At 48.0% G+C, this 23,167-nt stretch overlaps 1 protein-coding gene across 3 annotated transcripts in view; it reads right to left on the bottom strand.

Annotated features, from left to right (window-relative positions):
• GSDME (gasdermin E) overlaps window positions 1-23,167 on the bottom strand; it is an 84,827-nt gene that overhangs the window by 25,823 nt on the left and 35,837 nt on the right. For all 3 annotated transcript variants that reach the window (XM_032873018.1, XM_032873015.1, XM_032873011.1), the window contains exons 4-5: window positions 4,559-4,730; window positions 2,626-2,746 (exon numbers count right to left, since the gene is read on the bottom strand). In XM_032873018.1, the coding sequence (XP_032728909.1) occupies window positions 2,626-2,746; window positions 4,559-4,730 (293 nt within the window). The remainder of the gene's footprint in view (window positions 1-2,625; window positions 2,747-4,558; window positions 4,731-23,167) is intronic.

Below are 23,167 nucleotides of genomic sequence, written 5' to 3'. Positions count from 1 at the left end.
AAGTTTTACTTTAAACGCTCACATTAGCTATACTGGTAGGATGGGACAGATGGGGAAAGATTCAGAGAAGCAGGGGAGCCAAGTAAGAGTGTGCGGCGGGACCCAGTAGGGAGATGCTGTCAGGGCCTGTGGACCAGCCGAGCAGTGCACAGACCCAGGCAGGGTGAGGAGCACAGGCTCCTGTCCACGGGGTATCCAGTCAGAAGGACATGCTGAAAGGACACGGGCACGATGCCTGATTATACAAAGCACAAGGCTAAAGTTCAAGACCATGAAATGATGTTTCTGATTGGCATATGAGGGAGCTGTTAGTGAAGGAAGGGTTCATGGCTGAGGGAGTCTTGGTGAAGACAGACCGCACAGGTGCCTCTCCCAAGGGACACAGGGAGTCAGCCTCTGCTTAAAGTTTCAGAGGACAAACAGCAACCTTGTCGAGTGTACTCCCTCCCAGAAGGTGGGAGGAGACCTCAGACAGCCTCTTAAGGGCCCTTCTGGCCCCTGCAGGTCTAGGTTTATGAAGGCAGATCAGAATATTCTGTTGCAAGAGCAACAGAAACACAGATGGGAAAATGGGGAAAAAGCAGAACTGCTTAAAAATCAGCAGTGAGTCATATGCAAGGTCAGCCCGGCCACCAGGCTGCACAGGCGTAACAGTCAGCAGAGGGAAAGAGCGATGGAGCGGGGCTTCCGAGGCCAGGGTGTGGGAAGGGAGCCAAAATAACCTCCAGAATTCCCGTCCCCCCCTCCCCGCCACCCGCCCGCCCCACCCCAGGCACCTCTTCTCCACTTCTCCATAGCAAAAGGGGAGGTTATTGTCAAAAAGAGCAGAAGCCAGCCAAGATAAAAGGCTTGAAATCAAGATGCAAACAGGAGAGCCACAGCCAGACAAGGCGGTCTTCCCAACCCTGTCTGAGAGGAGAGAGGCTCCGCATAGGAGCGACAGGTGCCCCAACAGGGCTGCAAGCAGAGCAGGATGCCGCCACCTCCTCGGAGAAACAGGAGGGGGTCCCATGCTGGGACCACAGCCTGGAGTGGCAGCCCCAGGCTGATTCCCAGCCGCCCAAGGTCCTCAGAAGCACTCAGGGCAGCCCCAGGTGCAAGCCGAGCTTTCAAGAGGCTTATAACAGTGCCAGCCCGTCTGGACAGGTAACCAGGCCTGGATTACATCTTAGTCCGGAGCCATGTACATGCGTGTGGTAACGTGCTGATAACAGAAGCAGGGACAAAAGAATCCTCTTAATGATGCAGTTTGTTCAGTAGACAGAAGTCTTCCAAAGAGACAGAAAAGGTAATAAAAATGCCAACAAAACAGATTTGGAACAATGGCCTAATTCTTGGTCTTCCTGGCATTTCATGTGTCCTGACCAACCTCTCCAGACCGGCTTCTTCAAACTGACACCCTCACTCTTTGTCACCTCCCTAAAACGCAGGCTGCTCCATGCGTGAAAAGAGAGGAGTCCCAGCCACTGCAGCCCATGCCTCACGTGTGTCTCCTGTGGCTCCTCATGCACCCAGGAGCTCGTGACTATCCCATGGGGACGGTCCACGTTCTAAGTGCCTGCAGTTGTGGCTCCATGGCATGGTGACCTCGTGTGGGCCAAGTGCACACAAAAGGCTGACTCTCGGACAACTTCCTCCTCCCTAACCTTACAGAGAACAAAGTGGGGCGGGGGAACAGGAGACCCCAGTAGATATGTGCATGGTCTATTATGGCACCCCTTTTAAAACATTCTCCTTATGGAAAAGGTGAAATGGCACAAGAATAGAGTCAAATGAACCTCCACATACCCACTGACCAGCTTCGATGATTACTCTTTACCACTCTGGACCCCACGCACACACAGCCTATGCTCTACCCAAATTATCTCCGAAGCCAACCACAGACATGTTACCATTTCATCCGTGAAGACTTCAGTACAAATCTCTAAAAACGAAGACTCTTTTTTATAAACATAACCATGACACTATTATACCCGAAAAAGTCAATCATTGTATTACATTTATGCATTCACGGCCCCCTGCAGGGGTCAGTTTTCTTGGGCTCCACACAACTTCTTCCCAGGCGCAGCATGAGGGAGGGGCCACCCCGAGTCCAAGATCAGCAGACATGAGCGCGAAGCTAAAGCTCTTGTTTTCTTCAAATGATGCAACAACCAGGATCTCCCGGCTTTGAACGCTGGTGATCAGCAGAGCAAGGTCAAGTGCCACGTTTTTGGTTTCATATTGGGGGTGAAGGAAGGTGAGATGCTGCTGCTGCTGATGGTACGATTAAGAGGTGAGACAGAGTACTTACTAAACATTCACCACACCGGGCATTTCATGGGCTCCTCCCACGGAATTCCCACCTCAGCCCTGCCAGGGAACGCCTCTCCACTTCCAGAGATGGGGAGTGAAGGCTCAGCGACATCCACAACTTGCCTGAGGCCTCACTAACAAGGCACCATGGCCCCAGGGCTGATACCCAGTCTGATAGCAGAGGCCACGCTGCTGACCCTGTGCTGTGCGGGTAAAAGCTCGCCCACACCAACGTCCTCCCAAAGCAGCCCACCTTCCTCACTTGTCCCAGGACAACCCGACACTTCCCATCTCTTTCCTCTCATGCCCAGAGCCGGAGGCGGAACTCACCGAACTGGCCATCTGGTTTTACGTACAGCTCGATGACGCTATAGGCGATGGCGGTGGGAGCCGGGATCTCCAGCACCACGTTGGTGTCCTTGGTGATGTTCCCATCCTCCTTTGCAGACACCTGTGAGTGAGAGCGCACACTGCCACCTGTGTGCTCAGACCCCCCACCCCAAGTTTCTCTCACGCCACCCCCCCACCCCCAGCTGTGGCCTTGAGCATGAGAGGCATTCAGCAAAAACAGAAGCCGGCCAGCAGAGGTAAGGATTTTATCCCTGTGGGCTTCATGATATAGGGCACATACTGGGAAGTAAATGAGCAAACTTTTGTGGGGACGCAAAAGTGGGATTCCAGAGTGTGGGAGACAGTGAGGCCAGGTCTCTGGTACTGAATAAAGAAGAGAAACAAGATAACTCCTCATTTGCCTCACACAGGATTAGGGTAACCACTTTAACACCCCGGACAATGATGAAAATCCAATATCAAAGCCTGACTGGAAGAACCTTGCTAAGAGCAAGAAGCCCCCAAAAGGGCATCATTCCAGACTCGGTGGACAGCACACTGTTCGACAAACCCAGAGTGGGGGCAGGAGGGAGGAGAGGTAAGGATGAGAGGGGGATGGCCAGGAAATGCCAAGCAGTCAGGCATGACACCACTCTCCTCCCAACACTGTTACAAATATGACCCCTTCCCTTTGGCTCAGGTCGTGGTCCCAGGGTCCTGGGATCAAGCCCCACATCGGGCTCTCTGCCTGGCTGGGAGCCTGCTTCTTCCTCTCTCTCTGCCTGCCTCCCTGCCTACTTGTGATCTCTGTCTGTCAAATAAATAAATAAAATCTTTAAAAAACAAACAAACAAAATGACCCCTTCCCATGATGGCCTAGGGAGATCGTTGCCTCAACACTGGAGATCAGAGACTCCATTTAGCAACTTGATCCTGGTTGGTGTGAGGACAGGCAGCCTCCTGATTGCCAGCAGGTGCCAGGCCTGTGCGAGGGGCCACCATGGGCAGAAACCCTGGCAGGGCCGGCCAAAGCTCTCTCCTGTTGGGCATCTCCCTCATCACTGCCCCACAGAGAGTCCAGCTCCAGCCCAGACCTCTGTCCCCATTTCCTTCCAGATACAACTTTCCCGGGTCCTTTAGCAAAAGCCAAGTTACCCCAGGAAGCAAGCTCTAAGAATAGGACATCAGGCACGTGGCAAGCTGTGGAGGAAACAGTTTGGGATTGGTAGCCTCTTGTGCCACAGAAGTTCAGTACTGGCTCAGGGGTCAGCCTGATAGGACTGTCTCTATTTTAATCCAGAAGCTTCTGTTTATGTGTATAGAGACACATATACTGCTCTTCACCTTCCCTCACTCAGTCCATAAAGGATTTAAGGCAGTTGATCCCAAAGTAATCATTCTGAGACCCTGACTCTGAGGGGCTCTGGCGGTTACCGGTGCATTCAGTATTCCTTTGACCCATTTTCTTTTGAGAAGGCACCCGACCAAGCCTGCATGGCCATTCTGAGGGCCCTAGAGCCCTGGCCTTGGGTCTGCTTCAGGAATGGCTACAACCAGGGATGGTCCAGCGAGAGCCAAGCCAGAGCACACTTCCCGCTGGGGTGGCAGCAAGCCGGACGAAAGCCGCACCACAGGGAGAACGCCCACCTGCGCGGGATCTACCCCCAGGGAAGGCAGTGCATGCGGTTTTCCCGCAATTCTGAATCTCGACCTAGCAGTGACTGAAGCCAGACAGCCCTGAATGTTTCAGTTACATGAGCCCTAAATTATTTCTCATTTAAGCCAGTTTGAGCTGGATTTCTGTTAGCTCACTGCAGAAGAGTCCTGGCAAATGAAGACACCACCTGAAGAGGCCCCTGCCCCCGGCCGCAAGGACTGGGCCCCGAGAGGCTGCTCAGCCCACGGAGCCCGTGCCTGCCCCCGGCACACACACCTGCACCGTCTTGGTCTGGATCCCCACCATGCCGCCACACTTCTCCTCTATCTGAATGTGCTCCGATATCACACACGGCTGCGTCGTCACTATCCTCTGGGTCAGGACACACAGGACCTCACTCTTCCTCTCCAGGACCTGCTGCAGCACCGGATTTCTCAGATTTATGGCTCTGAAAGAGAAAACTGGCCGTGAGCGGCCTAGTGCCTCAGGGGACATTGAGGCAGCATGGCTTTTCTCCTGTCCTGCAGCTGAGGAAACAGGCAGCCGCCAGCATCGTTGCTTTCCTGGCAATGAGAGAGGCGGCAGTTCATCCAGAAAGACATAAATCACACTTCCCAAGGCCACCCAGCACTTCCAGGCATCCAGACAAAGGCTGCTGGGAGGGAAGGGCACCCCCTGTCTCTCTGCACCCCAGTGAGGGGGAGGGGGGTTGAAGGGGTGGGGACAGCAGCAGTCCCTGGGCCCAACATCCGGGAGTTGGCTTTGTCATCCCATCACGGGAATATAGGATTACTATAAGGGACACTCACCAGCAGCTTCTCAAAGAGGAGAGAGACACGGGCTTAATGTACAAATAGCAAGGAAGAACCCAGAGTAGAGTTAGAAACGAACTTCACCTCTCTGGGAAGGACACATGAGCTCTTAGAAGAAGTTTAATATCATTTTAGACGCAGACACCAAAGCCAGATAGACATGGCCTGCCCAGGGTCCCCCAGCAGAGACTTGGGGCTCCTGGGTGGCTACTGTGGAGAATTTCGAAGGTGAGCTAAATTTCCATCTATAGGAAATAATTTTGCTTAGAAGTAAACAAAGAAATAATCCCTGTGGACCTCTCTGCTGCTCTCTGTCTACAGAGCGGACAGTACCTAATTAGAACTGGTGTTGGCACAAGAACAATTACAGTGTTCCTCTTGAGTTGTGTGTGTGTGTGTGTGTGTGTGTGTGTGTTTTAAGTATTTGAGAGAGAGAGAGAGAAAGAGTGACTGGGGAAGGAGCTGAGGGAGAGGGACAAGCTGACTCCCCAGCCCCAGGTGGGACTTGAACTCATGACCCTGAGACCGTGACATGAGCCAAAATCAAGAGCCGGGGGCTCAATGGACAGAGTAACCCAGACACCACCCCCTTGAGTTTTTTTTCAATAGACCAAGGCTAGTTACCTTAAACTCAGCAGCACCTCTAACCACACACACAGTGGAGGGTCACCCCCAACCTGGGACAAACACAGATTTGCCAGGAATCAGAAAGCATCCCCAGAACAGGAGTGAACAGACGTAAGGTCCTGTCTCTGTGTGAAAAGCTGCCCAGGTGGAAATTCCATCAACAGATCGACAGACAAAATGTGATATGTATGCACGATGGGACTTTATTCAACCATAAGAAGGAATAATGTTCCCACGTATGCTACTTCATGAACCAACCCTCAAGACCTAAATCCAAAAAGCCAGGCAAAAAGGACAAATACTGGATGATTCTACTTATATAAAATATCTAGACTAGGTACATCCATAATGACAAAAAAGTTCTAGAAATAGATGGTGGTGACGGTTGCAAAAAAGTGTGAATGTACTTAGTGCCACTGAACTGTACACTTGAAAGTGGTTAAAATGACATTTTATGATGTATGTTTTTATTTTAAGTTTAAAAATAGACACACGAAAACTACTCCATCTCAGTAGTGTTCAAATGTTTCACATCTATTAAATAAGTAGTATGGGGCACCGGCTGGCTCAAAGGAGCATGAGACTCCTGACCATGGGGTCATGAGTTTGAGCTCCACTTGGGTATAGATTAGTAAATAAATAAATCAGTCATGGGTTTTAAAAAAATAAGTAATAAAAATAAATTGACAACAATAACAAAAAAGCTGTCTAGGGGTCCATTTCCAGGAAGGTATAGGGAGCAGAGGCTTGGCGCTTGCACAGTGGGTTTCGAATCCCAGGTCTGCCCTCCAGCCAGGTGAATCACTCCACCACCGCACCTTGCTTTTCTGGTAGATAAAGAGCCGGTAATAATGCTCCCCTCCTGGGGCTGTTGTAGGGTCTAGATGAAATGACACGCAGTGAGCAGCGAGTTAAATGCCACACAAACTCCAGCAGGCTCCAGCTACCTTCTGCTATTCTCTGCTGAGGTCCCCCATGTAAACCCCACTGTGTGCACCTGATGGGAATTATGAGTCATTTAATTGGGTCAGAGGGAATTTTTCACTCACTTGCTTGGAAACCTTCAATGAGGACATCATGTCCTGTGATCTGGCTCCTGCCTCTCATCTACTCCACCTTCTGGCTTTCTCTCTGTGCCTTAAACCTGATAGGCATGGGCCTGCCCATGATGCCTGTCATGCCTTGATGCCATGTCCCCGATTCCCACATCTTCTGACACTAGTCCACTCCTCTGGGTGGCAGGCATTCCCTGCTCGCCCTGTGGAGAGTGACCACTCAGTCACACTGTCACATCCTAAGACCACTTATCTGGAGAGCACTGGCACCCAATACTTTTCTAGCACATTTGTTTATTTGTATCTTGTCCATCTCCTCCTTCTAGGCTATACACGCCATGGAAGGAGGGACTGTGCACGTCTTGACTATGATTTATCTCAGGACAGTGCCTCATACCTAGCAAGGGCCAAAGGCACAATGTATAATTTTGGAATAAATCGATGGATAAAACCTGTGGGTTTTTTCCCTCTTTGTCTCTTTGCCTTAACGAATGTACACATCTCTGTGTGAGAGAGAGGACCCACAGAGGACGGAGGAAATGGAGGATTTGCCATGTAGTTGAAAGAATGATATGCAGATGGACATCTTCCTAAGAGACCGTGTTTAGGTCCTGGAGGCACGGACTCTGAAGGAGCCCGTGTATCCACACAGCAGAACACATGTATGAACCCGGCCCTTCTGATGCTCTCCTACTGAAGGCAATTTTGGCTTCTAATAGATTTTTGAAAATCGGCCATTTCAATTACAGTTCAGGTACTGACTGCAGTGCACATGAACACACACACCAGAAACAGCAGCTCCTGGCGCACAGAGCCCCGAGCTACGAGCAGAGGGACGACTGAAGGCCGCACTGTGGCGTCTGGAGGGAGGCTGGCCCACTGGGAGTCATTGCACGGCTCAGCGCCTTCCACAGGCGCACCAGGTCCTTGATGTCGTCTTAGCCAATGTTAAATTATCCGTAAAGAAAACATGTGGCCTAGGCCACCCAAGACTCCATTGCTTAAAACACCGACCTCCCTCCAGGGGTGCCATGCCCAACACCAGAAGGAGGAGGGTAAAAGGACAACGGCAGGAACCTAACTTTCTTCTGCATCTGCTGGCAGGCCAGTCCTGAGACAGGCACCTATGAGGCCCAGTGGCCCCGTCACACGCCGGCAACAGAAGCTTGGCGGGGCACCATCCCTCTCCAAGGCTAAGACTCCGGCGACCAGGATGGAGACCGTAACACAGTGTAAGACCTGTGCAGGCCGACTCCAAAATTCTCCACCAGGCTAGAGAAGCCCGGCTGTAAGGGCAGCTGCTGCCCCCTCTCTCCCCAGCAGGCTGGGATTCTGTTTTCCAGAACAGCACTGCTACCTTTTGGAAACCTAGTCCTCTTCAGTTAGGAGAGACCTGTGTGGACAGAGGGGAAGCTAATTATGGGGAGAAAGGGATTGTTCATTTGACTCATTGTGAAGCCGCCTCAGAGGGATCTTTTCCCCTGTCTTCTAGCGAACACCACCAGGCTCCAAGCAGTGCCAAGATGCGGAGCAGCCCGTGGGAGCCGGAACCTGGCCGTGGCCCTCCTCAGAGCAGGAGTCTCTCTGGTGGGACTACTCGGGGGCCACCACGTGGGGAAACTGCCATATTTCAGTGTCATTGTTTTCATTTATAATCCTGCATGTTTCACGCATGCATTTAAAGAAGTCTATGGGTTCCTTCAGACTGCTACAGGGGCTCAAGGAAAAAAAAAGTTTAAAACCCTAGATTAGGGGTTTCATAAATGAGGAACAGGAAGCCCAGAAAGGATGAAGACAGTAACCTTTCTTAAAGCCCCACCCAGCCACGGCTGACCCACTGTTGCTGTCTCGGTCCTCTGGGGGAGGGCACTGTCTGTCTGGAAGTACCAGGAATGTGACCTTCGTCTCTAGTGAAATCTTGTATTATTATGTCCATTCCGGCATGTTAATATCTCACCTGTCTGGCGAGACCCAGGGCTGGGGCTGGAGCGGGGATTATACTCAAGCCCTCCAGGATATCTTTTTCAGAATCTCTCTGCCTGCCCATCCTCCCTGATCCCATCGCCTGGTGGCTGCAGTCATGTGCCCTTAGAAGATCTTGCTTGGGTTGTTCTGATGAGCTCCACCTTATGGGGCCTGTTAAAAGCCACTGAACGACATGAAGAGAATGTCTTCAGAAAGAGACAGAAGACATTACTCACAGTAGCTACCCCTCGAGTGGGAACTAGATGGCTGGAGAGAGGGAAGGAGACGCTTAACTTTTTCTCTTTTGATTTGCTGACATTTAAACCATGGGAACATATCAATTATTCAAAAAGAATTTATTATTAGGTGCACCTGGGTGGCTCAGTCAGTTAACTGTCTACCTTTAGCTCAGGGCATGATCCCAGGGTCCTGGATCAAGCCCCACATTGGGACTCTCTGCTGAGTGGGGAGTCTGCTTCTCCTTCTCCCTCTGCCCTTTCCCACACCCCATACTCTCTTTCACAAAAAAATCTTTTGATAAAATTTATTATTTAGAAAAGATCTCTGGACAAACTGTAAGCTCCTGGAGGACGGAGTACCCTGCTCCTTTTATTGGTCTCTATGCTTGTACTTTCCACCTACGCGATGGATAAATGAATAACTTATCCCATAAATTCTAAAAGGCATGGTTGGAATAAATCTCCCTCCCCTACCAGGACTAAATAATGAAATAGAAAATCTGAACACACCTATTACTAGTAAGGAGATCGAGTTAGTGATTAAAAACCTCCCAACAAATGAAAGCCTGGGACCAGACAGCTTCCACGGTGAACTCCACCAAATATCCAAAAAGCAATTAATTAATTCTTCTCAAAAATGCTTCCAAAAAATAGAAGAGGAGATGATGCTTCCAAACTCCTTTTATGAGACCAGCATTACCCTGTTACAGAAACCAGATAAGGAGACCACAAAAAAAGTGAGTTACAGGGGTGCCTGGGTGGCTCAGTGGGTTAAAGTCTCTGCCTTCGGCTCAGGTCATCTGGGATCAAGCCCCGCATCCGGCCCTCTGCTCAGCAGGAGCCTGCTTCCCTTCCTCTCTCTGCCTGTCTCTCTGCCTACTTGTGATCTCGCTCTCTGTCAAATAAATAAATAAAATCTTAAAAAAAAAAAAAAAAGAAAAGTGAGTTAAAGGCCAATATCTCTGATGAACGCAGACACAAAATCCTCAACAAAACATTAGCAAGCCAAATGCAACAACGTATCAAAAGGAGAACACACCATGACTAAGTGGGATTTATTCCAGGGATTCAAGGCTGGTTCAACCTCTACAAATCAATGTGTGTTCTATAATATTAATAAAAAATAAAATCATATGATCATCTCAATAGATGGAGAAAATTCAACATCCATTTATGATAAAAACTCTCAACAAAGTAGGTATAGAGGGAACATACCTCAATATAAGAAGGCCATGCTTGACAAGCCCACAGCTAACATCATACTCAGCAATGAAAATGTGAAAGGTTTTTCTCTAAGATCAAGGACAAGACAAAGATGCCCACTCTCACCACTGTTATTCAACATAATACTGGAAGTCCTCGCTGGAGCAATTTGACAAGAAAAGGAAAATAGGGGGACGCCTGGGTGGCTCAGTTCGTTGGACGACTGCCTTCGGCTCAGGTCATGATCCTGGAGTCCCAGGATCGAGTCCCGCATCGGGCTCCCGGCTCCGCGGGGAGTCTGCTTCTCTCTCTGACCTTCTCCTCACTCATGCTCTCTCTCACTGTCTCTCTCTCAAATAAATAAATAAAAATCTTTAAAAAAAAAAAAAAAAAAAGAAAAGAAAAGAAAAGGAAAATAGGAAATAAGCCACCTGGGTGGCTCAGTTGGTTAAGCATCTGCCTTCAGGTCTAGTCATTGTCTCAGGGTCCTGGGATCGAGTCCCACTTCAGGCTCCCTGCTCATCCAGGAGCCTGTTTCTCCCTCTCCTCCCCACTTGTGCTGTCGCAGTCTCTGTTGTTACCTCTGTCTGTCTTCCTCAAATAAATAAATAAAATCTCTTAAAGATTTTGAAAAAGAAAGAAAAGGAAATAAAACACATCCAAGGGCGCCTGGGTGGCTCAGTTGGTTAAGCAACTGCCTTCGGCTCAAGTCATGATCCCCGAGTCCTGGGATCGAGTCCCACATCAGGCTCCCAGTTCCATGGGGAGCCTGCTTCTCCTCTGAACTTCTCCCCTCTCATGCTCTCTCTCATTGTCTCTCTCTCAAATACATAAACAAAATCTTTAAATAAAATAAAACACATCCAAATCAGAAAAGCAAAACTGACACAATTTGTATATGACATATTACATATATGAAACCCTAAACATGCCACAAAAAAACTGTTAGGATAAACAAATTCAGTAAAGCTGCAGGATAACAAAAGCAATAATAAAAAAAATCTGTTGTATTTCTTTATATCAGTAACAAATAATCAAAAGAGAAATTAAGAAAATACCATTTGTAATTATGCAAAAAGGATAAAATACCTAGGAATAAATTTAATAAGGAGATGAAAGACCTGTGCACTGATGAAAGAGAATGAAAGCACAAATAAATGGAAAGATAGTCTGTGCTTGTGGATTGGAATAACTAATATTGTTAAAATGTCCATAGGAGGAGAACCTGGATGGCTCAGTCACTGGGCATCTGCCTTCAGCTCAGGTCATGGTCCCAGGGTCCTGGGATTGAGCCCTGCATCGGGCTCCCCGCTCGACGGGAGGCCTGCTTCTCCCTCTCCCACTCCCCCTGCTTGTGTTCCCTCTCTCATTTCTCTCTCTCTCTGTATCAAATAAATAAATAAAATCTTTTAAAAATAAATTAATCAAATTAAATGTCCATACAACCCAAAACAATCTATAGATTCAATGTAATCCTATCAAAAGCCCAATGGCATTTTTCACAGAGCTAGAACTAACAATCCTAAAATTTGTATGGAACCACAAAAGACCCTGAATAATCAAAGCAATCTTGAGAAAGAAGAACGAAGCTAGAGTCATCACACTCTCTTATTTCAAACTGTATTACAAAACTATGAATCAAAACAGTATGGTATTGGCATAAGAACATACCCATAGATCATTGAAACAGAATAGAGAGCCCAGAAATAAACCCATGCACATATGGTGAGTCAGTTTATGACAAAGGAGCCAAGAACATGCAATGGAGAAAGTACTGTCTCACTAATTAGCATTGGGATAACTGAACGAACACATGCAAAAGAACAAAACTGAACCACCATCTTCCACCGCCCACAAAAATTAACACAAAGTGGATTAAAGACTTGAATATTACACCTGAAACCATAAAACTCCTAGAAGAAACCATAAGTGATAAGTTCCTTAACATTGGTCTTGGCAATGATTTTTTGAATCTGACCCCAAAAGCAAAAATAAAAGCAAAAGCAACAAAAGTAAAAACAAACAACTAAAAACAAACACATCAAACAAGAACACTTCTGCACAACAAAGGAAACTATCAACGAAATGAAAAGGCAACCTACTGAATTGGAGAAAGCATTTACAAATCTGATAATGAGTTAATATCCAAAATATATAAGGAACTCATAAAACTCAATAGCAGAAAAACAATCCAATTAAAAATGGGCAGAGGAGGGCACCTGGGTGGCTCAGTGGGTTAAAGCCTCTGCCTTCAGCTCAGGTCATGATCTCAGGGTCCTGGGATTGAGCCCCGCATGGGGGGGGGGGCGGTCCTCTGCTCAGCAGGGGGCCTGCTTCCCCCTCTTTGCCTACTTGTGATCTCTGTCTAATAAATAAATAAAACCTTAAAAAACAAAACAAAACAAAACGGGCAGAGCAGCTGAATGGACATTTTTCGAAAGAAGATATACTGATAGCCAATGGGTATAAGCAAAGATGCTCGACATCACCCATCATCAGGGAAATGCAAACCAAAACCAATGAGATACCACCTGACACCTGTCAGAATGGCTACTTTCAAAAAGACGAGTAATAACAAGTGTTGGTGAGGATGTGAAGAGAACCTTCATGGACTGTTGCTGGAAATATAAACTGCTGCAGCCTCTATGAAAAAAATCACAGGACGATATCTCAAAAATTTAAAAATAGAACCACCACAGGATCCAGCAATTCCATTTCTGAGTATTTATCTAAAGAAAACAAAACCACTTACTTGAGAAGCTGTATCCACCCCCACATTCAATATAGCATCACTTAAAACAGCCAAGATTTAGAAACAACCTAAGTGTTTACCAGTGAACAAGAGGATCAAGTGTGGTAGATACATATAATGGCACTTTATTCAGCCATAGAAAAAGAGCTAAATCTTGCCATTAGTGACAACACGGATGGACCTTAAGGATATACTGTGCTAAGTGAAGTAAGTCAGACTTAGAAAGACACACACAGTGTGATGTCATACATGGAAATCAGAAAAACAAAAAATGGAACTCATAGATACAGAGAACAGACTGGTGGTTGCCAAAGGTGAGGGCTAGGGGTTGGGGGGGGGTGGATAAAATGGGTGAAATGGGTCAAAAGTACAAAATCCCAGGTATAAATAAGTCATGAGTATGTAATGTACAGTAGAGTGACTACAGTTAATAACACTGTCCCGAAGCAGCCGCTTTTGTGTGGTCTCAGTTATCCAGGGTCGGCATGGTCTGGAAGCAGATGATCCCCCTTTTGATGACTCATCAGGTCAACAATACTTACACTACATCACAGTGCCTACGTCATTTACCTCCCCTCCCCTCACCATACAGGCATTTTCCAACCTCACATCATTGTCATCATCAGAAGGGGGAGTATGGTACATAAGATATGTGAGAGAGAGACACAACATTCACATAACTTTTATTACAGGACATGGTTAGAATTGTTCTACTTCATTGCTATTCTTGTTAATCTCTTACTAGGCTTAACTTGTCAATTAAATTTTATCTTAGGGGTATATATACATATTATCTACATATGAAAAATATGTATTTAGGTATTATCCGTGGAATCAGGCGTCCACTGGGGTCTTGGAACATATCCCCCACGGGAAGGGTGGACTAATATATTGCATATTTGAAAGTTGTTAGAAGAGTAAATCTTAAAAGTTCTCATCACGAGAAAGTAAATTATTTGTAATTATATACGGTGACAGATGTTAACTAGACTTATTATAGTGATCATCTAGCAATGTATACAAATATTGAATCATTACATTGTGCCACTGAAACTAATAGAATGTGATATGTCAATTATACCTCAATTAAAAAATAAAATTTGTCCCTTCCCTAGTCTGGCCTGGGATCAGTGTTCACAGGAAGAAGGAGACAGAAGCTCTTCTATAGGAAAATGAACAGCCAGATGTTCTTTGTCTTCTTTGCACATATTTTTAAGGACAGCCCAAGGCATTTTTCTCTTCTTGGGGGACAGCAGTGTGAAAGCAAGAACAGAAGGCCACCAAGATGGAGACATCATACAATCAATCTGAAAGGGTTAGACCCAAGGCGCACACCTGGAGGTGAGTGACAGGGGTAACACTAAGTGGGGAGAAGCCTACCCGTTCCTCACTCAAGGCACTTGTCGGACACCCTCCCTTTTGTCCCTGTTCTCCTGTGATCATCCTACTTCTTTTTAAAGATTTATTTATTTTATTCGAGAGCGAGCGAGAGAGCGAGCGAGAGAACCCCTGCAAGCCGGAAAGGGGCAGGGCAGGAGGAGCGGGGAGAGAATCTGAAGCAAGCTCCACACTCCACACAGAGCCGGACCCGGGGCTGGAGCCCAGGATGCGGAGACCGTGACCTGAACCCAAACCAAAAGTTGGAAGTTCAACTGACAGCCACACAGGTGCCCCCAAAGATTGATTGATTGATTGATTTTAGAGAGAGGGCATGTGCACTAACAAGGGAGGGGCAGAGGGGGAGGGAGAGAGAGAATCTCAAGCAGGTGTCACGCTGAGCGCAGAGCCCCAGGCAGCGATGGATCTCATGACCCCCGCCCCCAGATCGTGACCTGAGCAGAAATCAAGAGTCAGATGCTCAGTAGCTGAGCCCCCCAGGCGCCGAGGGGCCGTCCTGCTCCATGTGCTGCAGACTCTGCAGTGCCTCTGCAGCCAGTCCTCAGCTTTGTCTCCTACCCACAGAGGGGCGGGGGGCTACTTTCTTGAGCCCCGGTCGGCCTCCCGCAAACCGAGAACTGGCTAGGAGGCTTCTGTTCAGTGAGGCCTCGCATGCAGGGACCACACTGTACCCACTTCCTTTCGGCCACTACTGGCAGGGAGCACACTTTCCCGGCTGGTCAAAGACATGCCAGCCACTTGCGGGGGGCTTCATGAGGTGAGCCCTCAGCCAGGAAGTTGACCCTCAAAGCCATTAAGAAATGGCTGTAGAGATACAGAAGGGAAGATGCGCGAGAGCAGAGCAGGGGGAGGCGCTGGGAAGGAGCAGGCAGGGAAGGTGGCAGGGGAGCAAGGCTCAGAGCTGGCGCAGCTGCTGGGGACCAGGAGAGGGACCTAATAGCTCCCCAGCCCCCGCTGCAATGAAGCTGCCTCCTCTCCCAGGCTGAAGCTTTGCTTTGAATTCTGTCTCAAAGGCTTTGAAAGCCAAAATGCAAATTCAGAGAGAAGAAATCCAGAGAAGGCTTTTACAACTCTAATAATATCCAAAAGAAGGAGGGAAGCAGCTTTTCCAAAGCATATATGTAGTCCCCAGGATCCCGCCTACAGAGATGGGGGGGCATGCTTTCTCGTGCAAACCACCACCCCCAAATTCATTCATTCAGCTCCACAAGCAGCTCAGTCCTATTATGACCCAGGCACTGGGCTAGGTGCTGGTGATTTCTCAGTGAACAAGACCAAGGCAGGCCCTGTTGCCACCATTCCCCTGTGCAACAACCCTTGATAATACCAGGTCCTCCAGGAATACGGTTTCTGATGGCATTCTCATAAGGCTCTTGAAAAGCAGACGACATCACAACAGAGTAGGAAACCATCAGCTTTTATCCACTCTGCCAAAGAGAAATGACAAAACTACAGGGGCCCTGGGGTTCCTGGTTCTGGGGTGGAAAACCAATTGCATCTCAAGTATCCCATCGACAATGGCTGCCTACCTGTAGAGAAAAGGATGTTAAGCCTGAGTGTAGGCCAGGCCCAAGGCAGTGCAGGGCAAGAAAGCCACGGCTGATTGGCAATGTCTGCACAGGCCTGAGAAGGCAATGGAGGCTGCCCCACCCCCTGACCCGAGGTTACAGACTCACCTAAATCACAGCATGTTAGTGAACAGCCAAAATCGGGACACACAGCTATTTTCTATGATTTTATTTTAATTCCAGTATAATTACAAAAATCCTAAAATTGATATGGAACCACACAAGACCCCAAATGGTGAAAGCAATCTGGAAAAAGGAAAGCAAAGCTGGAGGCATCACCATTCCAGACCTCAAGCTATCTTACAAAGCTGTCGTGATCAAGACCGCATGGTACTGGCACAAATACAGACACATAGATCAATAGAGCAGAACAGAGAGCACCAAAATAAACCAACAATTACATGGTCAATTAATCCACGACGAAGCAGAAAAGAATATGCAACAGGACAAAGACAGTCTCTTCAACAAATGGTGTTGGGAAAACTGGATGGCCACGTGCAGAAGAATGATACTGGACAGCTTCCTTACGCCATATGCAAAAATAGACTTGAAATGGATGAAAGACCTAAACGTGAGACGTGTCACCATAAAAATCCTAGAAGAGAGCACAGGCAGTAAGTAATGTCCTGACATCGGCTATGGCAACATTTTTCTAAATATGTCTCCTGAGGCCAGGGAAGTAAAAGCAAAAATAAAGCCAGTGGGACTCCATCAAAGGGACACACAGCTTCGGACTCCTGGACCAGTGCTCTCTCTGCTACACTGCTCTGCAAACTAACAGCAAGGGGCACAGGGCGCAGAGGTGCTCCGGGGAAATGGCAGGATGGCCAGAGCCGGTTTCAACATCTCCAGGAACAGAGACTGGAACATTCCAGAGAAGGCAAAAGATGGTGGCTGACCTACGCTTGGGAGAGGATTAAGCAATAATTACCAACCCCCAGAAACCTAGATGCATACCGATGACTCGAGCTCTAGCAATTCAGGTATTTCCACACACACCGCTCAGGAGCACAGCCTTGCTCTCCGGAGAGCTCACTAAGCAGCCAAGGCAGCTTCTCTTTCCATAGGCAATGTCCTGCAGACTACGGATGCCGCAAAACACCCACCAAGGCCGACGAGCGAGTCTAGTTTTAGGCATCACCCCCTAAAATCCTGAAATGCAGATGCCGATGCTGCTTCCCTTTGCCTGTTAACCCCCTGGAGGGGACACACCATCATCCCCTTTCAAGTCTGCATGCTCCCTGAGAAGGAAAGCAGGGCAGGCAGCACCTCGCCTGTGTCTGAGCTGTCTTCCAGGTGCTGCACAGGGCCTTTGGGACCTGGAAGGTTCTGGAACCCTGAGGGTGGTTCACCACTAGCTGCCCACCTCAAATTTGTTCAGGCTTGATAGCCTGGTGCCAGAGGATGGCGGGGGAGAGCCAGCCCCACAGGTGGGTCTCTTGGTCAATTCTGGTCATTCCACTGCTCTTGGTGGGGACTGGAGTAGAACAGGCCACTGTGGAAATTCTAGGCAATTGACCTGAGGAACACGTGCTGAGGGCTCCCACAGCGTTCTTTCCTCTCTCAAAATGAGGTATGTGGAAGAGACCGCTTTTCTGCCTCTGGACCTTGCTGTCTGCAATGCAGAGCCATTTGGGGACCAAGAGAAATAGGCTGCTGAGACATGCAATGCATGGAGGCTACCAGGGGCGGGGTGGGAGCAGTGCTCCATGGAGCCACTGGATTAACCCTCCACAATTCACCTGGGTCAAGGGTGGCTTGTCCCACCTCAAGAGGATTCCTTATGTGAGGCTCTTGGCAACTAGAGACACCCTAACTGGCTCATGAAATTACTGTCACCTTCTTTGACAGGGAGACAAGAAACACAGAGGGCTCATGAGCCAATGACCCGAGGGCACACGGCTAACGAGGGACAGGATGAGAATGCAGATAAGTGTGTCCATCCCTGAGGCCCTGAGGCTTTCTGTCTTCTCTCTCCCTCCAAGACCTCCACGGGGCCTTGCTCACAGAAAATACTAAATACCTACTCGTCCAAGATGAGCATCAGGCCCTGCCCGGACACTGGAGCAGCCACCCCTAGGCTGGCTTTTCAGTCTCCATTTCAACGAAGAATTTCCCACATACCGGAGATACGGAACCCAGGGGCAAGGGTGAGGAAATCTCTAGAAACCTGAACTACTGCACCCTGGGGCCAATACTGTAACCTAATGAGAGGCCTTGCGTGCTCTCGCGCTCTCTCTCTCTCTCTCTCTCTTGCTTGGCTGTAACTTCAGGACTGTTAAGTTGCCTGAAAACAATAAACACCAAGGCACAGGGCTAACCACACATTCACCAGCCTGACCAGGTGCCCCCCACACTGCGACAACGCCACCTCCATTCCCAGTAAAGTCTGGAGGACACCTCCTCTCGCGCACATACCCCCCAGGCAGAGAGGGGAAACAACAACCGAGCAATGAGAGGCATCCAGCTCTCGGACAGACTAATCCATCCACTGCCACCAGCGGATGAGACGCGGCTCAGGGCCGCAGGACGACCGGCCACGCTGAGGTGAGTTCCCACAGGAGCCCTTGGGACCGTCTTCTCTCCAAGCTCTGTGCTTTGGCCACGAGACTGGAAAAATCAGGGGTTTTGTGGATCTGGGCTTAAATCCCGAGTCCAGGCAAGTGAATTAACATCAGCAGCTGAGGCCCCTCAGAAGTAAGAGGAAGATGAAGCAACGACTCTGTCAGCCGGACAGTGCCCACTAAGCTGCAGACAGCGTGCGGGGCCAGAGTGGGGCCAGAGTGGGGCCAGAGCGGGGCCAGACGGTGTGCCGGGAGGAGGGCGGACACGGAAGCGAGCAGGTACAACCTAGGTTACCCCCCAGAGCCACACTGGTTAGTGTCCCAGCGAGAGAATCTTGGGTGACATGGCTCCTGAAGGCAGCGGGGCTAATCTGAGGAAGGGGACAGAAGCAGAGGAGGTGAATCTGTGTCCTTCTGTGCGTCTGTGTGGACAGGAGTGAAGGAGCTTTCAGACAAGGCCTGACGGTGAGGAAGAGCCTGGAGCTCAATCCCAGGAATTGAAGTAAGTTCAGGGGACTGGCCTGGAGAATGGGAGGGGGCAATGGTAGGAAAGGACACGAACAGTAAAAGCTGGGCTTTGTCAACCAGAGGGGGATGTGGACGTTATCCTAAGACACCGGGGAGCACAGAGGGCACAGAAGGCACAAGCCAGGAAGGGACACGCTCCAACCCACTGCCTGCGGAGAACCCACTGGGAGGGGTGACAGTGGATACAAGGACGAGGACATCTGCTAGCAAGTTCCATGAACATCCACAGAAGAGACAGTGGAGGCCAGCACCAGGGAAGTGGTTGTGAGGCAAGGACCATGGGAACAGGTAAGAAAGATACTGAACAGGTAGAGTCAACTAGCCAGAGACTAGGTGTGGACGAGAAGCTGAGGAAGGAGCCATGTCTGGTACTAAGATTTCTGGCTGAGACAACTAGACTCAAGCCTCAGCAATCAGCGCCTCAAAGGGAGTCAGGCCAAGAAGCAGGTTGAGAGAGAAGAGGACAATTTCAGTGATGGCTCCAGGCTATGTGTCAGACCCTGTGTGAAGAGCCCAGGTGGGATAAACATCTGCTCATCCGAACTTGAACTCTTGACTTGTTCTAGGCAATCCAGTTTTGAAACTCATCTCATCTCATCCACATCTCATCAATCTTAAAACATGTATTTTTTTCACATCTTAACATCTGAAATCAGGATGATTTAAAATTGATGGGTGACATGGTTTAATTGGCAGTGTTCTTTCTTAGTGATATGTCAAATAGTGGTGCATCTTACAATGGATGACATCTTGGATTTGATGAAATATAATGTCGACCAATCTTAGAAGAAAATAGTACTTGAGCATCTCTCCTTAGGACATAAATCCTACATAGTTCCAAAAAGATCTGAAGTAGCCTGTCAAAGTAAAGCTGCTAGGACATGATGGGTTCTGCGAAAAAAAAAAAATAAATAACAACTAGTCCCAGAACCAAATATTAGGAAAGAATCCCCAGAACGCCCTTATCTCCACATGAGGGGTTATTAGTTGGCCATGATGTACACTGCGGATAAAAATAACAGAAAGTGAAACAAGCTTTCAGAAGCCCTCAGTCCTAAGAACTAAGACTAAAACCAGGAGACAGAATAATTTGAAAAAAATAACAGTAAGTTCACTGACTTTGCAGACAGCACAGAAGTGGGTGTGGTCTGGGCAGGGTCTCAGAAAAGTTGTTTTTTTTTTTTTTTTTTTAAAGATTTTACTTATTTATTTGAGAGAGAGAGCACAAGCAGGGGGAGTGGCAGAGGCAGAGGGAGAAGCAGACTCCCCATTAAGCAGGGAGCCCAATGCGGGGCTTGATCGCAGGACCGTGGGATCATGACCCGAGGCCCAGGCAGACACCTAACTGACTGAGCCAGCCAAGCACCCCAGAAAAGACATCTTTTTAAAAGAGTGGCCCTGGTGACACCTTGAAAGCTTCATAGCTGCATTTCTCACAAAGACCTTGATGACCAAGACAAGGCCCACGAACGTCTTCCTGATGTTGTTCAAGGGCTCTGTAGAGCTTTATTCAATAATTGAACAAGTGTTTCCCATGACAAAACATACAGAGAACAGCCTCCTGCTTTCCAGACTTGGTGGCACAGCCAAGTGTCTGGGTCCACACTCATCTTGGAAGATGCCAGGCTGTGGTTACAGACAGGAACCAGAGCCTCTCCCACCTTCCCTGAAGGTGGCCAGTCCTTGCGCAGTCCGTTCCCAATGGCGACTCCAATGCTGCCTGCCTCCTCCCAGATGTGAACATCAGAAAAGCTACACTTCAGTCTGTAAGGATGTCACTTGATTTCTCCTCTGAAACGCAGCATCTCCCTGCTCTATTATCAAAGGCTAAGTCACACATTTCCCTCCAACAGCTCTGACCTTTCCTGGCTTTTATAACCAAGCTCTGTTTGGGGCTAGCGATAATAGCAATAGTTCTAAAAGTGTTCCCACTGATAACTACATGCAGCGCGAACTTGCCACGCATCCTGCCTGGTTTATATTCTCTCATTTAATTCTCACACAAATACCTTGGGAACACTAATCCCATTCTATTAATGAAATCCAGGGCAATGAAGGAGAAACAGATGGCTCCTAGGTCTCGGTTTAAAGAAAAACACCTTTTTTAAGCCAGGAGTGGGAGGAGGTGGTATATTACTGTTCATTATACTATTCTTTATATTTCCACATTTCCACAATTTTATTTCGTTTTACAGATGAGCCTGAAGTTTACCACTCCACGATGGGGCTAGAGTTCCCCTACCAACACGGAGAGAAAAGCCTGAGGAGGTGCTGTTGGCTGCTCCCACGCCCAGACTTTGGGGTGCCCTCCCCTCATTTGTTTTGACTACTTTAAGGCTGACCCTGAAGGAGAAACAAATTAAAAAGAGAAAAAAATGAAAGGACCAAATTCAGGAGACTTCGGTCTTCAAGTACATGTGACCAGAAGTCTTTAAATTGTTAGGCACAAACCCCATTAAAAATAATAATGCGGGGGGCGCCTGAGTGGCTCAGTGGGTTAAAGCCTCTGCCTTCGGCTCAGGTCATGATCCCAGGGTCCTAGGATCGAGCCCCACATCAGGCTCTCTGCTCAGCGGGGAGCCTGCTTTCCCCTCGCTCTCTGCCTGCCTCTCTGCTTACTTGTGATCTCTGTCTGTCAAATAAATAAATTAAATAATAATAATGCCTGGGGCACCTGGGTGGCTCAGTGGATTAAGCCTCTGCCTTTGGCTTGGTTCATGGTCTCACAGTCCTGGGATCGAGTCCCGCATCAGGCTCTCTGCTCAACAAGGAGCCTGCTTCCCTCCTCTCTCTGCCTGCCTCTCTGATTACTTGTGATCTCTCTGTCAAATAAATAAATAAAATCTTAAAAAATAAAAAGAGTCGAAAAATAATAAAGCCTGTGCAGAGTTGAACACTGGCACAAAAGGATTTCCCAACTATCTGCTGGCCACAGGGAAATTTATCAGGTTGGGAGGAAGACAGTTCCAACCACAGTGCATGGTTTCTTTAAGAAAGACATGGGCCCTCCAAAACCTGCCCTCAAATCACTGCTAAATCAGGGAAAAGCAGACAGCACATGGGGACGCGCTCACGAGAGCTACGGTAGGAACTTTAGAGAGGTCAGATGTGGGCCGCAAGAAAGAGGAACTTTTAAAAGTTCTTGTGTGCGGGATGCCTGGGTGGCTCAGTCAGTTAAGCATCTGTCTTCAGCTCAGGTCGTGATCCCAGGGTCCTGGGATCAAGTTCTGCATCGGGCTCCCTGCTCAAGGACAGCTTGCCTCTCCCTCTGCTCATACTTGTGCATCACACATGTGTGCTCTCTCGCTCTCTCTCTCCCTGACAAATAAAATATAAAATCTTTAAAAGTAACTTTTTTTACATAAAAATTTTTGTGTGTAAACCTTTGGAATTTGGAAGTATTTAGATACAATAAGACTGAGTGTAATTTTGAAATATTTTAAATAATTGTGGAAGTTTGTCGTCGCCATACCACTGCTGGCATGATATATTAGTGGCACATCATTTAGAAGCTGGAATTCTTAATGAAAAGCCAAACTTCTAATTATCAGGTATTCATTCAGAAATTGAATCTGTTTTACTAGAATTTGCTTTACAATACAACAGAGAATGAGAATGGTATCTGCCCTGGAAATCAGCTGAAACCAGGGCCTGAACTCAGGGAGAAGGAGCATGTACTCTGGAGTCCACTCACTTCTCATATTTAGCCAGGAGAAAACCCTCAAAGGTCATCTAGTCCAGATGCTTCAGCAACAGCTGAGAAAACAGACCAGGGGCAGAAGTGACATAGCAAGTTATAGAAGTTATTTACCAGAAATAAGCCTCCCCAAGACCCTAAGAGATCAGGGGCAGAGATGGTTGGGGTGCGGTGGTTATACCTGAGGCAGCAACAGACGGCTGCTGACAATGGGAGGCAAGGCAGAAAAATGAGAGTTTATTGCAAAATAGTGATGATCTTAAGAATAAAACATGAATCCAAGTCATTATGAAAATATCTCAATAAACATGGTATTCTCCATTAAAAAAATTTTTAAAAAAGAAGTCCCTGATATATCGTAGCGTGGTTTTCCATCAAGAATATTTAAAGGTAAACAGAGCTCTCGTTCAAAGAGGTCAGCGCCAGGTGTCTGGAAGGTTAATTCCAGTAGAATACCTTCATGCTCAACAAGGCTAG

The sequence above is a fragment of the Lontra canadensis genome, unplaced genomic scaffold, assembly GCF_010015895.1.
Source record: "Lontra canadensis isolate GAN:19392208 unplaced genomic scaffold, GSC_riverotter_1.0 scaffold2, whole genome shotgun sequence".
NCBI lineage: Eukaryota > Metazoa > Chordata > Mammalia > Carnivora > Mustelidae > Lontra > Lontra canadensis.
The sequence above is the reverse complement of the archived record's forward strand: the minus strand, read 5'-3'. Positions and strand labels throughout refer to the sequence as shown.